General features: G+C 40.9%; 1 protein-coding gene across 2 annotated transcripts; it reads right to left on the bottom strand.

Annotated features, from left to right (window-relative positions):
- Positions 1-218: 218 nt before the first annotated feature.
- Positions 219-9,985, bottom strand: LOC103429462 (copper chaperone for superoxide dismutase, chloroplastic/cytosolic-like). 2 transcript variants are annotated; one of them, XM_029101036.2, is made up of 6 exons: positions 9,560-9,985; positions 9,365-9,391; positions 9,100-9,172; positions 8,855-8,989; positions 8,129-8,346; positions 219-699 (listed from the first exon to the last, which is right to left on the bottom strand). In XM_029101036.2, exons 1-6 carry the CDS (start codon positions 9,818-9,820, stop codon positions 436-438), a joined length of 978 nt encoding a protein of 325 aa, XP_028956869.2. In that variant the 5' UTR covers positions 9,821-9,985; the 3' UTR covers positions 219-435. The 2 variants fall into 2 exon arrangements, with proteins under 2 accessions (XP_028956869.2, XP_028956870.2); XM_029101037.2 differs by lacking the exon at positions 9,365-9,391 and having other exon boundaries at positions 9,560-9,957.
- Between the last annotated feature and the right edge of the window lie 2,852 nt (positions 9,986-12,837).

Below are 12,837 nucleotides of genomic sequence, written 5' to 3'. Positions count from 1 at the left end.
TGGAGTTTTGGACACCGGCGTTTTGCCGGATCATGCTTTGTTTAGGGACGGCTGCTAGAATAGCGCCTTATGCTCACCAGTCGATTTACCAAGTCTGCTCTCTTGACGAATTATCAAATCGGATATTCTTGTAGGGTTTGATGCTGCAGTTGAGGATGGTGACGATGTGATTTCCATCTCCATGGCTTCTCCAAATAGGATGCTGCAGGGTGCAGCGATGATGGAAATTGGTCTCTATATGATGAAACAATGTGTGCGTTCTTACACCAGAGAATGATTTTATGAAGTATACGAGCAAATACAATGACTCTTCGTGTACAAGGTGCCTAAGAAGGTCCAAATCAATCTAAAAACAAATACGATAACTCTTATGGTTGTACAAAACACCTAAGAATTTAACCATACTATAACTTCAAGTATGTTTTGTTGTCGATATCAGACCTCGCTGGCGACGAAGTCGTTGCCAGTTGATTCCCATATGGTGGTTCCATCGCAAGTGCAAAGTTTTTTGTAGTTCTCCCCGACTCCAGCACTTCTAGCAATCACAGCAGCCGCGATACCAGTGTCCGATTTATCGGCAGTTTCATATATCGCTATTGACCGCCCGATAAGATCCGAAACTCTCAGCTTCTCTTTGACCCCAGAGAAGAAGGCATTACCACTCTCATCACTTACCAGTGTTCCCAGGTCACCAAGCGGCTGAAAATCATTAAGCATAAAAACTACTTAGAGAATGCCATTCAAAGTCACTGCGAACGACAAGCCAGTACTATAAAACTAAGCAGAAATTACATGAAATGAAAAACAAGATTATTACCGGTGGCCGAATATCCAACAGAAGATTAGTCTACGAGGTTGAAAGATACAGGGGAATGCAATAATTGGAAGGTTTAGAAGAGCATATTATAACAAGTTTGCAACAGGTACAGATGGGCAAGCAGACAGCTGTAAAGGGTATACTATGGCATTAAAATTTGTAATCAGTAATGAAGACCGTGAAAACTGCAAATACAGGTATCGTACCACTCAATAAATCTTTAAACGTGTGTTGGGAAATATATACAGGTGTGCAAATTTCTCCAAGAGCAATCAATTGACGCGCAGCAGTGAATACAACTATAGTCCTAATTTCTGATCATATTGTTTTTTCCATTTGTGCCTCAAATAGAATAACGAAAACTCTACACCAACAACAACAACAACAACAAAGCCTTTTCCCACTAAGTGGGGTCGGCTATATGAATCCTAGAACGCCATTGCGCTCGGTTTTGTGTCATGTCCTCCGTTAGATCCAAGTACTCTAAGTCTTTTCTTAGAGTCTCTTCCAAAGTTGTCCTAGGTCTTCCTCTACCCCTTCGGCCCTGAACCTCTGTCCCGTAGTCACATCTTCGAACCGGAGCGTCAGTCGGCCTTCTTTGCACATGTTCAAAATCACCGGAGCCGATTTTCTCTCATATTTCCTACAATTTCGGCTACTCCTACTTTACCTCGGATATCCTCATTCCCAATCTTATCCTTTCTCGTGTGCCCACACATCCCACGAAGCATCCTCATCTCCGCTACACCCATTTTGTGTACGTGTTGATGCTTCACCACCCAACATTCTGTGCCATACAACATCGCTAGCCTTATTGCCGTCCTATAAAATTTTCCCTTGAGCTTCAGTGGCCTACGACGGTCACACAACACGCCGGATGCACTCTTTCCATCCAGCTCGTATTCTATGGTTGAGATCTCCATCTAATTCTCCGTTCTCTTGCAAGATAGATCCTAGGTAGCGAAAACGATCGCTTTTTGTGAGCTTCGCTAGATTGCTCCGGTCATTAGTGTGGATAAGTATATAAATGGATAGAGATAGGAAAGCAAACACAAGATGTACGTGGTTCACCCAGATTGGCTACGTCCACGGAATAGAAGAGTTCTCATTAATTGTGAAGGGTTTACACAAGTACATAGGTTCAAGCTCTCATTTAGTGAGTACAAGTGAATGATTTAGTACAAATGACATTAGGAAATATTGTGGGAGAATGATCTCGTAATCACGAAACTTCTAAGTATCGAAGTGTGGTGTCGTCTTGACTTGCCTTATCTGTCTCATAGGTAGATGTGGCATCTTCTCTGGAAGTACTCTTCCTCCATCCAGGGGTGGTATCTTTAACTGGTGGAGATGCACAAGGTAATGTATCAATTTCACTTGAAGCTTACTTGTAGTTTCAGGCTTGGTCAAGCGCGATACAAACCATGTAGTAGGAGTCCCCCAAGTCGCCGAGCTAGGGGGTCTGCTGAAAGAGGTGACAGACAAGGTAAGCAATCAGAGCTCCGACTGATTGTTCACCTTCTCCCCATCTTGCAGCAGCATGAAGGATAAAGAGAAGAAAAATGAGAAGAGATGATATGAGATACTTTTGCTTTTGAAGAAGTAACTTTCCACAGGCTTATTCTTGAACTGAGCTGGAGGGTTTTCTGGTTTCCTCCAGAGTATAAGGCCGACTGAAGAATTTGAGGGTCAAAACAAGTCCATCAAATCTAGAGTACGTTCCACCCTGCTGATATGGGATACTTTTGCTTTTGACAGAGTAATGAATGTATCGGCACGTGTGCTGTTACGCTTGTCTCCACATGCTTCCTTGTATCCTTCGCACTTGCCCTATCTGTTCCTCAAGCAGATGCGGAATCTTCCCTGGAAACATAAGATGTTGAAGATGAGTACTCGAGAGCAATGCCAGGTAAGTAATCAGGTAAGGGGTTCCAGGCAGTCAGTTCCTGGCTGGAAGCTTGATTCCAAGTGCTGACTGATTGCTCTCTTTCTCCTTGTCTTGCAGGTAAAAACAAGGCCAAAAGAAAAGACAGGGAAAACGCATGATATGGGATACTCTTGCTTTTAACCCTGATGATATGAGATATTCTTACTCTAGTATAGCTTGTTTGCAGAGGTATTATCGGGGGGAAAGAAAGCTGAATATTTCGAAAGGCTTCGTTGGGAGTGCCCTCTCAGATATGATGAAGGGTTGAGCATTTTTGCAGGTCTGCCTGTCCGTTGGGGATGGAGGTCGACATATATAGGAGTCTCCCTAACAACAAGTAGTAATGCTATTCCTTTACCCTGCTTGGTCATAGCACGGTAGTGGGAGCTGCCAGTTTCACATGTTTTAACTCTGTCAGAGCACTTTGAAAAAGTGGTCTGTGGTATCTGGCTCTCGAGATTCGGAGAACGATGCCTCTTCGATTTTTGAGAAAGCAATCATGCTGGGGGTATGACTCTCGAGATTCGGAGAGCAGTGTCTTCGATTTTTGAGGAAGTAATCATGTTGGGAGTCTGGCTCTCGAGATTCGGAGGGCGGTGCCTCTTCGATTTTGGAGCAAGCAATCTTGTTGGGAGTGTTGTCTCGAATGTGAGTAAAGGTTGGGCATGTTTGCTAGTCTACCTTGCCACGAAGCACAAAGGTTGACACACAGGGACTTTCCAATTATCCAGCAATGGTACTGTTCCTTTACCCTCTCTTCGATTTTGAGAAAGTAGTCATGTTGGGAGTCTGGCTCTCGAGATTCGGAGGACGGTGCCTCTTCGATTTTGGAGCAAGCAATCTTATTGGGAGTGTTTTCTCGAATGTGAGTAAAGGTTGGGCATGTTTGCTAGTCTACCTTGCCACGAAGCACAGAGGTTGACACACAGGGACTTTCCAATTATCCAGCAGTGGTACTGTTCCTTTACAGTTGTGGGTAATAATATGGTAGCTAGACCTTCAAAATTTATGTGTCTAAACTTTTGTTAGTGCTGTTTCTTTGCTATTCTTTTACCTTTCTTGGTCAGAGCGATGTAGTGGGAGCTGCAAGCTTCACGTGCTCAACTTTGGCAGAGAACTTTGGCAAAGTTATTTGTGGTACCCATGAGCTATTGTTGCGTGTGGGAAGTGGGTGATTGAACAGTAAGATTCATGTGCTTTCTACTTCACCAGAAGTCTTCGACAGAATGCCCATAATTTCTGCAAAGCTGAGTGTGCGTGTGACAGGTGCTGACAAGGCTAGAAAAGTAGGTGCCTCTTCGATTTCTGAGATCGGCCCTCGTGGTCTCTGAGCAGCCCAGCTTTTGAGAAAGCGAGCGCCTCTTCGATTGATTCGGAGAACGATGCCTCATCGATTTTTGAGAAAGCAATCATGCTGGGGGTCTGGCTCTCGAGATTCGGGGAGCAGTGTCTCTACGATTTTTGAGAAAGTAATCATGTTGGGAGTCTGGCTCTCGAGATTCGGAGGGCGGTGCCTCTTCGATTTTGGAGCAAGCAATCTTGTTGGGAGTGTTTTCTCGAATGTGAGTAAAGGTTTGGCATGTTTGCTAGTCTACCTTGCCACGAAGCACAGAGGTTGACACACAGGGACTTTCCAATTATCCAGCAATGGTACTGTTCCTTTACCCTCTCTTCGATTTTTAAGAAAGTAGTCATGTTGGGAGTCTGGCTCTCGAGATTCGGAGGACGGTGCCTCTTCGATTTTGGAGCAAGCAATCTTATTGGGAGTGTTTTCTCGAATGTGAGTAAAGGTTGGGCATGTTTGCTAGTCTACCTTGCCACGAAGCACAGAGGTTGACACACAGGGACTTTCCAATTATCCAGCAGTGGTACTGTTCCTTTACCCTTGTGGGTAATAATATGGTAGCTAGACCTTCAAAATTTATGGGTCTAAACTTTGTTAGTGCTGTTTCTTTGCTATTCTTTTACCCTTCTTGGTCAAAGCGATGTAGTGGGAGCTGCAAGCTTCACGTGCTCAACTTTGGCAGAGAACTTTGGCAAAGTTATCTGTGGTACCCATGAGCTATTGTTGCGTGTGAGAAGTGGGTGATTGAACAGTAAGATTCATGTGTTTTCTACTTCCCCAGAAGTCTTTCACAGAATGCCCATAATTTCCGCAAAACTGAGTGTGCGTGTGACAGGTGCTGACAAGGCTGGAAAAGGCTGGAAAAGTAGGTGCCTCTTCGATTTCTGAGATCGGCCCTCGTGGTCTCTGGGGAGCCCAGCTTTTGAGAAAGCGAGCGCCTCTTCGATTTTTGAGATCGGCCTTCGTGGTCTTTGAGCAGCCCAACTTTTGAGAAAGCAAACGCCTCTTCGATTTCTGAGATCAACCCTCGTGATCTCTAAGCAGCCCAGCTTTTGAGAAAGCAAACGCCTCTTCGATTTCTGAGCAGGCGCCTCTTCGATTTCTGAAGCTTCGTCGAGTGCAGATTTTTATAGGGGCTGGCATTAAGTTCCAAAGCACACTTGAATCTCCACCAGTAGAAGCTTCATTCTTGCACTTCTAAGATCTTGATTTGTCCGACCTCTTCTCTCTTCAACACCTTTGAAAATGTCTGGCCCCTCCGACCGTCGTTTTGACTTGAACCTTGTTGAATAGGCAGCCCCGCCTTCTCCAGACAACATATGGCGCCCATCCTTCGTCTCCCCTACTGGTCCTCTTACCGTTGGGGATTCCGTGATGAAGAATGATATGACCGCTGCGGTGGTGGCCAGGAACCTTCTCACTCCCAAAGATAACAGACTACTTTCCAAACGGTCTGATGAGTTAGCTGTTAAGGATTCGCTGGCTCTCAGTGTTCAGTGTGCAGGTTCTGTGTCTAATATGGCCCAACGCCTATTTGCTCGAACCCGCCAAGTTGAATCATTGGCGGCTGAAGTGATGAGTCTCAAACAGGAGATTAGAGGGCTCAAGCATGAGAATAAACAGTTGCACCGGCTCGCACATGACTATGCTACAAACATGAAGAGGAAGCTTGACCAGATGAAGGAAACTGATGGTCAGGTTTTACTTGATCATCAGAGATTTGTGGGTTTGTTCCAAAGGCATTTATTGCCTTCGTCTTCTGGGGCTGTACCGCGTAATGAAGCTCCAAATGATCAACCTCTGATGCCTCCTCCTTCTAAGGTTCTGTCCAGTACTGAGGCTCCAAATGATCCCCCTCCGGTGCCTTCTCTTTCTGGGGCTCTACCGACTGCTGAGACTTCTCCTAAGCAACCTTTGTGAAGGCTCCCTCTTGTGTGCTTATTTTGACTCATGTATATGTACATATTTGTAGCTTATCGGGGATATCAATAAATAAGCTTTCCTTCATTTCAACGTATTGTGTTAAATACACCAAAGCCTTCTTCGCTAAGTTCTTTGAATTTTCTTTTGTTAAAGCTTGTATGTTGAAGCTTTCTGAGTGGAGCATGTAGGTTGGGGTAGTGTTCCCTTAATTTCCCGAGTGAGGAAAACTTCTCGGTTGGAGACTTGGAAAATCCAAGTCACTGAGTGGGATCGGCTATATAAATCTTAGAACGCCATTGTGCTCGATCCTGTGTCATGTCCTTCGTTAGATCTAAGTACTCTAAGTCTTTTCTTAGAGTCTCTTCCAAAGTTTTCCTAGGTCTTCCTCTACCCCTTCGGCCCTGAACCTCTGTCCCATAGTCGCATCTTCTAATCGGAACGTCAGTAGGCCTTCTTTGCACATGTCCAAACCACCGTAACCGATTTTTTCTCATCTTTCCTTCAATTTCGGCTACTCCTACTTTACCCCGGATATCCTCATTCCTAATCTTATCCTTTCTCGTGTGCCCACACATCCAACGAAGCATCCTCATCTCCGCTACACCCATTTTGTGTACGTGTTGATGTTTCACCGCCCAACATTCTGTGCCATACAGCATCGCCGGCCTTATTGCCGTCCTATAAAATTTTTCCTTGAGCTTCAGTGGCATACGGCGGTCACACAACACGCCGGATGCACTCTTCCACTTCATCCATCCAGCTTGTATTCTATGGTTGAGATCTCCATCTAATTCTCCGTTCTTTTGCAAGATAGATCCTAGGTAACGAAAACGGTCGCTCTTTGGTATTTCTTGATCTCCGATCCTCACCCCTAACTCGTTTTGGCCTCCATTTGCACTGAACTTGCACTCCATATATTCTGTCTTTGATCGGCTTAGGCGAAGACCTTTAGATTCCAACACTTCTCTCCAAAGGTTGAGCTTTGCATTTACCCCTTCCTGAGTTTCATCTATCAACACTATATCGTCTGCGAAAAGCATACACCAAGGAATATCATCTTGAATATGTCGTGTTAACTCATCCATTACCAACGCAAAAAGGTAAGGACTTAAGGATGAGCCTTGATGTAATCCTACAGTTATGGGAAAGCTTTCGGTTTGTCCTTCATGAGTTCTTACGGCAGTCTTTGCTCCTTCATACATATCCTTTATAGCTTGGATATATGCTACTCGTACTCCTTTCTTCTCTAAAATCCTCCAAAGAATGTCTCTTGGGACCCTATCATACGCTTTTTCCAAATCTATAAAGACCATGTGTAAATCCTTTTTCCCATCTCTATATCTTTCCATCAATCTTCGTAAGAGATAGATTGCCTCCATGGTTGAGCGCCCTGGCATGAACCCGAATTGGTTGTCCGAAACCCGTGTCTCTTGCCTCAATCTATGCTCAATGACTCTCTCCCAGAGCTTCATTGTATGACTCATTAGCTTAATACCCCTATAGTTCATGCAATTTTGTACGTCGCCCTTATTCTTGTAGATAGGCACCAAAGTGCTCATTCGCCACTCATTTGGCATCTTCTTCGTTTTCAAAATCCTATTGAAAAGGTCAGTGAGCCATGTTATACCTGTCTCTCCCAAAAGTTTCCACACTTCGATTGGTATATCGTCTGGGCCTATTGCTTTTTTATGCTTCATCTTCTTCAAAGCTACAACCACTTCTTCCTTCCGGATTCGACGATAAAAAGAGTAGTTTCTACACTCTTCTGAGTTACTCAACTCCCCTAAAGAAGCACTCATTTCATGTCCTTCATTGAAAAGATTATGAAAATAACCTCTCCATCTGTCTTTAACCGCGTTCTCTGTAGCAAGAACATTTCCATCCTCATCCTTGATGCACCTCACTTGGTTTAGGTCCCTTGTCTTCTTTTCCCTTGCTCTAGATAGTTTATAGATATCCAACTCTCCTTCTTTGGTATCTAGTCGTTTATACATATCGTCGTAACGAAAACTCTACACCATTGATATAAATTTTACTGGAAAGCGTGTTCCTAACCAGTTACTAGGAAATTTATTAAAAGTCTAAACCACCATAGATATTACAGGAAGAAGCGAACCTCCTTTGCTTCATTTGATGGCTTAAATACTTTTCCAGTGCTTGCAGCACCTTCCGTTAGATCACCAAATTCGTTGATCGACCAACCATGTTTTCCAGGTGTTAATCCACTAAAGTTGGCCTCAATCCTAGCCAATTCCATATTCACCTGAGCAAAACGAACCACACCAAAAATATTTGGACCCTTGAACTCAGAAACAGCCGCAGAAACCAAGAAATCTGTAAGCCATTAAAAAAACAGGAACTATGTCAGCAACGTAAACTTTCATAAAACTCCATTATATTGAGCTATGAACCAAAATATGAATATAACATAAACGGAATTCTTCTGCATAAGAAATAGGATTTAGATCATTCAACCGCTAAAAGCTTAAACTCAGGTAAATTACAGCTCTTCTACATGTAACAAGAAAGACGTCAATATGTTAACTGTTCATTTCAATTGTTCAACTCAAAAAATTTTTACAAACAGCATTTTATCCACCAACCATACTCAAATTACGGTCCCTTTCGTTCACTTTGATTCAGTTATACTTGCTTGAATAATTGGATGAAAAACGATTATTCTTGTTTGAACAAGAATATATTCTATCTACGTCCCAGCGTTGTGCAACAAGAAATAATGACAACAAAGGAGTCACTAGACATGGATACATATCAGCAACAAATTGAGGGGAAAGAACCCCAACATTGCATTCATCGAAAGAGAAGGGAAAAAAGATATAACCTTCAGGAATCCCCTGCCCAATTAATCTTGCTTTTCGACCAGTCTGCTCCAAAGCTTCAGTCATGGTCTTCAAAGGCGTTGAACCCAGAACCCTGACGACTTGACTGTTGAGGTCTACCTCTACACTTTTTACTCCTAGAGGAAACCAATTGAATAACAACATCAGAATACCAAACTGCCAAATACATGAGAAAAAAAAACAAACAAAATTTCCCATTGTAATGCAGTAGCTCAGAAAAACTTACCATCCACAGTTTCTAACTTGCTCTTTACAGACTTGACACATCCATCACATTTCATATCCACCATGTACTCTGTCTGCATACCAAATCAAAACCGAAAATTCTTAACCAGAAAACTCTTCAGCGAAATCCACAAAAATCCTAGCTTTTATTACTAACAATGATTTACATCTGTAATTTTTCCTAACCAGTACTTCAAATCATTGATACATCTAGAACATAAATAATTTAGATCAAAAGAAAATAAAATTCTGAAGACCGGACTTACCAGTAGCTCCGGCAAAGCGCCATCACTCTGCAATTAAAAAAAATGAAAAAAAAAACGTTTCTGTATTCAACTTAAACCGATCAAACAAACGGAACCCATTGAAGAATCAGATTGTTACCCACTATTTTTTTTGAAAAGGGATTACAACCCATTAATAAAAAATAAAACGTTAAACTCAAAACAATTTCAGCGAACCTGAAAGGATTGCTGTTGCTCCGATGTGGGCGCGTCCATCTGGATAGCCGTGGGGGAGCGGGCGAAGCTTGTAGCGAGGAAAGGAGGATTTGGGTTCAGCAGAGAAGGCGCGGAGGAGAGAAAGGAGAGGTTTTGGGGTTTTGGGAATCGAAAAGATACAGAGGAGGAAGAAAAAGAGAAGGAAGAAAGGGCAACGGCCGCAGGAAATGCAGAGGCAGCAGCTATGGCATTAGTCGTGGCCACTGTCCTCAGAAATGCCATATTATTTCGTATTTTTGCATTTGGGTTTTGGGATTTGCATTTCTATTCAATTTGTTTACATCATGAATCTCAATTTGGCTGCTTGTTTGTTGCTGATTGATTTATTTATTTATTTTTGTGGTAAAAGCTTGTTTGTTGTTTCAACCATCAGAAACAAAAATTAGGGAATAAAATGGGATGTGTTGTGAATAATATATGGATGGTCCATATGAATAGTTTGTTACTATTTATACACAGTATTTTTACTATTTATTTGTGGAAATTTTTGTAAAGTGAATAGTATTGCTACAGTAACATTTTTCTATAAAATGAAAATATACGGAGGAAGAAAGGGAGAGAAGTGAGAGACTCACAATAGAGAAGAAGGAAGGAAGAGGAAGAGAGAAAAGAGAGGAAGAAGAGAGAAAGGAATATAGAGAGTTATCTTTGTACTCTTATTATTTCAAATTATAATGAAAGCACCACTGCTGTCCCGTAGACGTACTCCAGTCACACTGACTGTAGAGGAACCTCGTAAATCTTGTGTCTTGTTTCATTTATTCCATTGCACCCACCGTCAATTTTACAACACGTTATCAGCACGAGAAACTCTCATGTTAGCGGAAAGCATAACGCCACAAATCTTGTTCACCTCTGTCACCTAGAATCTCACAGATAAGAAAATCTTCTCATTTCATCTTAATATCTTTGTACTACTGATTTTCCTGAAGCAAAAATATATATGTTGTTGCATGACTGTATATCATCCTTTGCAGAAGCAAAAGAGTACAGACTCAAAATTCGTAAAGAATCTGACTGCCATGTAAACAGCCTCGGAACTCCAACTTGCAGACCTCAGATTGAAATACTTTATTCTTGAAAGTTGTTCATCCGCTCAGTATCTACAACATATCAAAATTTTAGAAAACTTTAACGGTGTGATCGTCACAGATGTCTGAAATACCAAACCAGTTTCCACTTTCCGCATAAAACTGGACAACCACCTTATGAGTACCACAACTCCATTTCGACACTCTTGACTCCAAAACTTAAGGGAACCGTTTCGACTTTTTCGAAACTCACCGGAGGAGGAACACCAATTGGAACCTATTGTTACTATTATTTCCTGAGTAAACCAAAATGACTTCAGAACTGTGAAATAAAAATAAAGGCTAAATTGGATTGTTCATCCCCGTGGTCATAGGACACTTGCATGATGACCCCCGTGGTGAAAAAACTAGGAATTAAACCCCTGTGGTCTAGAATGTTAGCAAATTTAGTCCAAAAGTAAGATTTCTGTTAAAGGACTGTTAAAAGTTGGGGTAAAACTGTATTTTCAGTTCCAATTGACATTGAATTAGGGCTTTTTTTTATTTAAAAAATTAAGCATTATTTTTTTTGTTAATTGTTATAAAAAAATTATTTATTTTAAATGTCAATTGGAACTGAAAATACAGTTTTACCCATACTTTTAACAATCATTTAACAGAAATCTTACTTTTGGACTAAATTTGCTAATATTCTTGACCACAGGCGTTTAATTCCTAGTTTTTTCACCACGGAGGTCATCATGCAAGTTTCCTATGACCACGGGGATAAATAATCCAATTTGGCCAAAAATAAAAATAAAAGGAATCAAACAAAAGAAGTGGCAAACCAAGAAAAAGAAAAAGCAAAAGATGAAGACTTAATCATTGCATTTTCTGTTTTGGCATATTTATGTACATGGTGTTGGTTTTAAAGTCCATGTCACAAGTTCTATTTATTTAAAGCAATTTATTTACAGTGGGTAGAATTATTACCCTTTGCTTTAAAGCTTTGATATTTATGTGCATAGTGTTGGTTTAAATCTCATGTCACAAGTTCTATTTATTTAAAGCAATTTATTTACAATGGGTAGAATTATTACCCTTTACTTTAAAGCTTTGATATTTATGTGAATGGTGCTGAATCAAAGCCCTTGTCACAAACTTTATTTACTTTAAAGCAATTTATTTACCATAGACGGTTTTACCGCCTATTGCTTTAAGTTTTGATGGTGTTACCCTTTGCTTTAAAGCTTTGATATTTATGTGCATAGTGTTGGTTTAAATCTCATGTCACAAGTTCTATTTATTTAAAGCAATTTATTTACAGTGGGTAGAATTATTACCCTTTGCTTTAAAGCTTTGATATTTATGTGCATAGTTTTGGTTTAAATCTCATGTCACAAGTTCTATTTATTTAAAGCAATTTATTTACAATGGGTAGAATTATTACCCTTTACTTTAAAGCTTTGATATTTATGTGAATGGTGCTGAATCAAAGCCCTTGTCACAAGCTTTATTTACTTTAAAGCAATTTATTTACCATGGACGGTTTTACCGCCTATTGCTTTAAGTTTTGATGGTGTTGAATTAAAGCCCTTGTCACAAGATTTATTTACTTAAATGCAATTTATTTACTATGGCTAGAATTACCGCTTATTGCTTTAATTTATTTATTGTACTTACCTTTTGTTACGATAAGTATATATAAGGCCCAAAGTTCTTTGATCAAATCAGAACCTGAAGTTTCTTGATCTTCATCACATAAAATGATTGGACCTGAAGTTCCATCACGCAAAATGATCAGGTATGAAGTCCCTTGATCTTGAAGATCAGGACATGAAGTTCCGAGATGAGTACCGTAAGTTTAAAGTGCCGCAGTACCTTAACTTAATTGTAATAAAAGCCATAAGAGTCTCAGTTTACAGACTATTAAATAAGGACCAGAAGTTCCTTATGTCCATACTCAAAATGGTTTAGCAGAAGCCTTTATTAAGAGGATGAAATTGATTTCCCGCGCTCTGCTCATGAAAACGAAATTGCCAGTTTTCTACATAGGGACATGTAAACTTTATATGATGCATTATTAATTCGGTTGAGACATGTTGCCAACCATTAATACTTCTCAGTACAACTCGTGTCTGGAAACCAGCCAAGCATTGCCACAACGTACTGAAATAAGGCATCATCGCGGATTAGGCATTGATGTTGAACACCATCTATCATTCAATA

The sequence above is a fragment of the Malus domestica genome, chromosome 04 (assembly GCF_042453785.1).
Source record: "Malus domestica chromosome 04, GDT2T_hap1".
NCBI classification, from domain to species: domain Eukaryota; kingdom Viridiplantae; phylum Streptophyta; class Magnoliopsida; order Rosales; family Rosaceae; genus Malus; species Malus domestica.
Note: the sequence above shows the minus strand (reverse complement) of the source record. Positions and strands in the feature narration are given on the sequence as shown.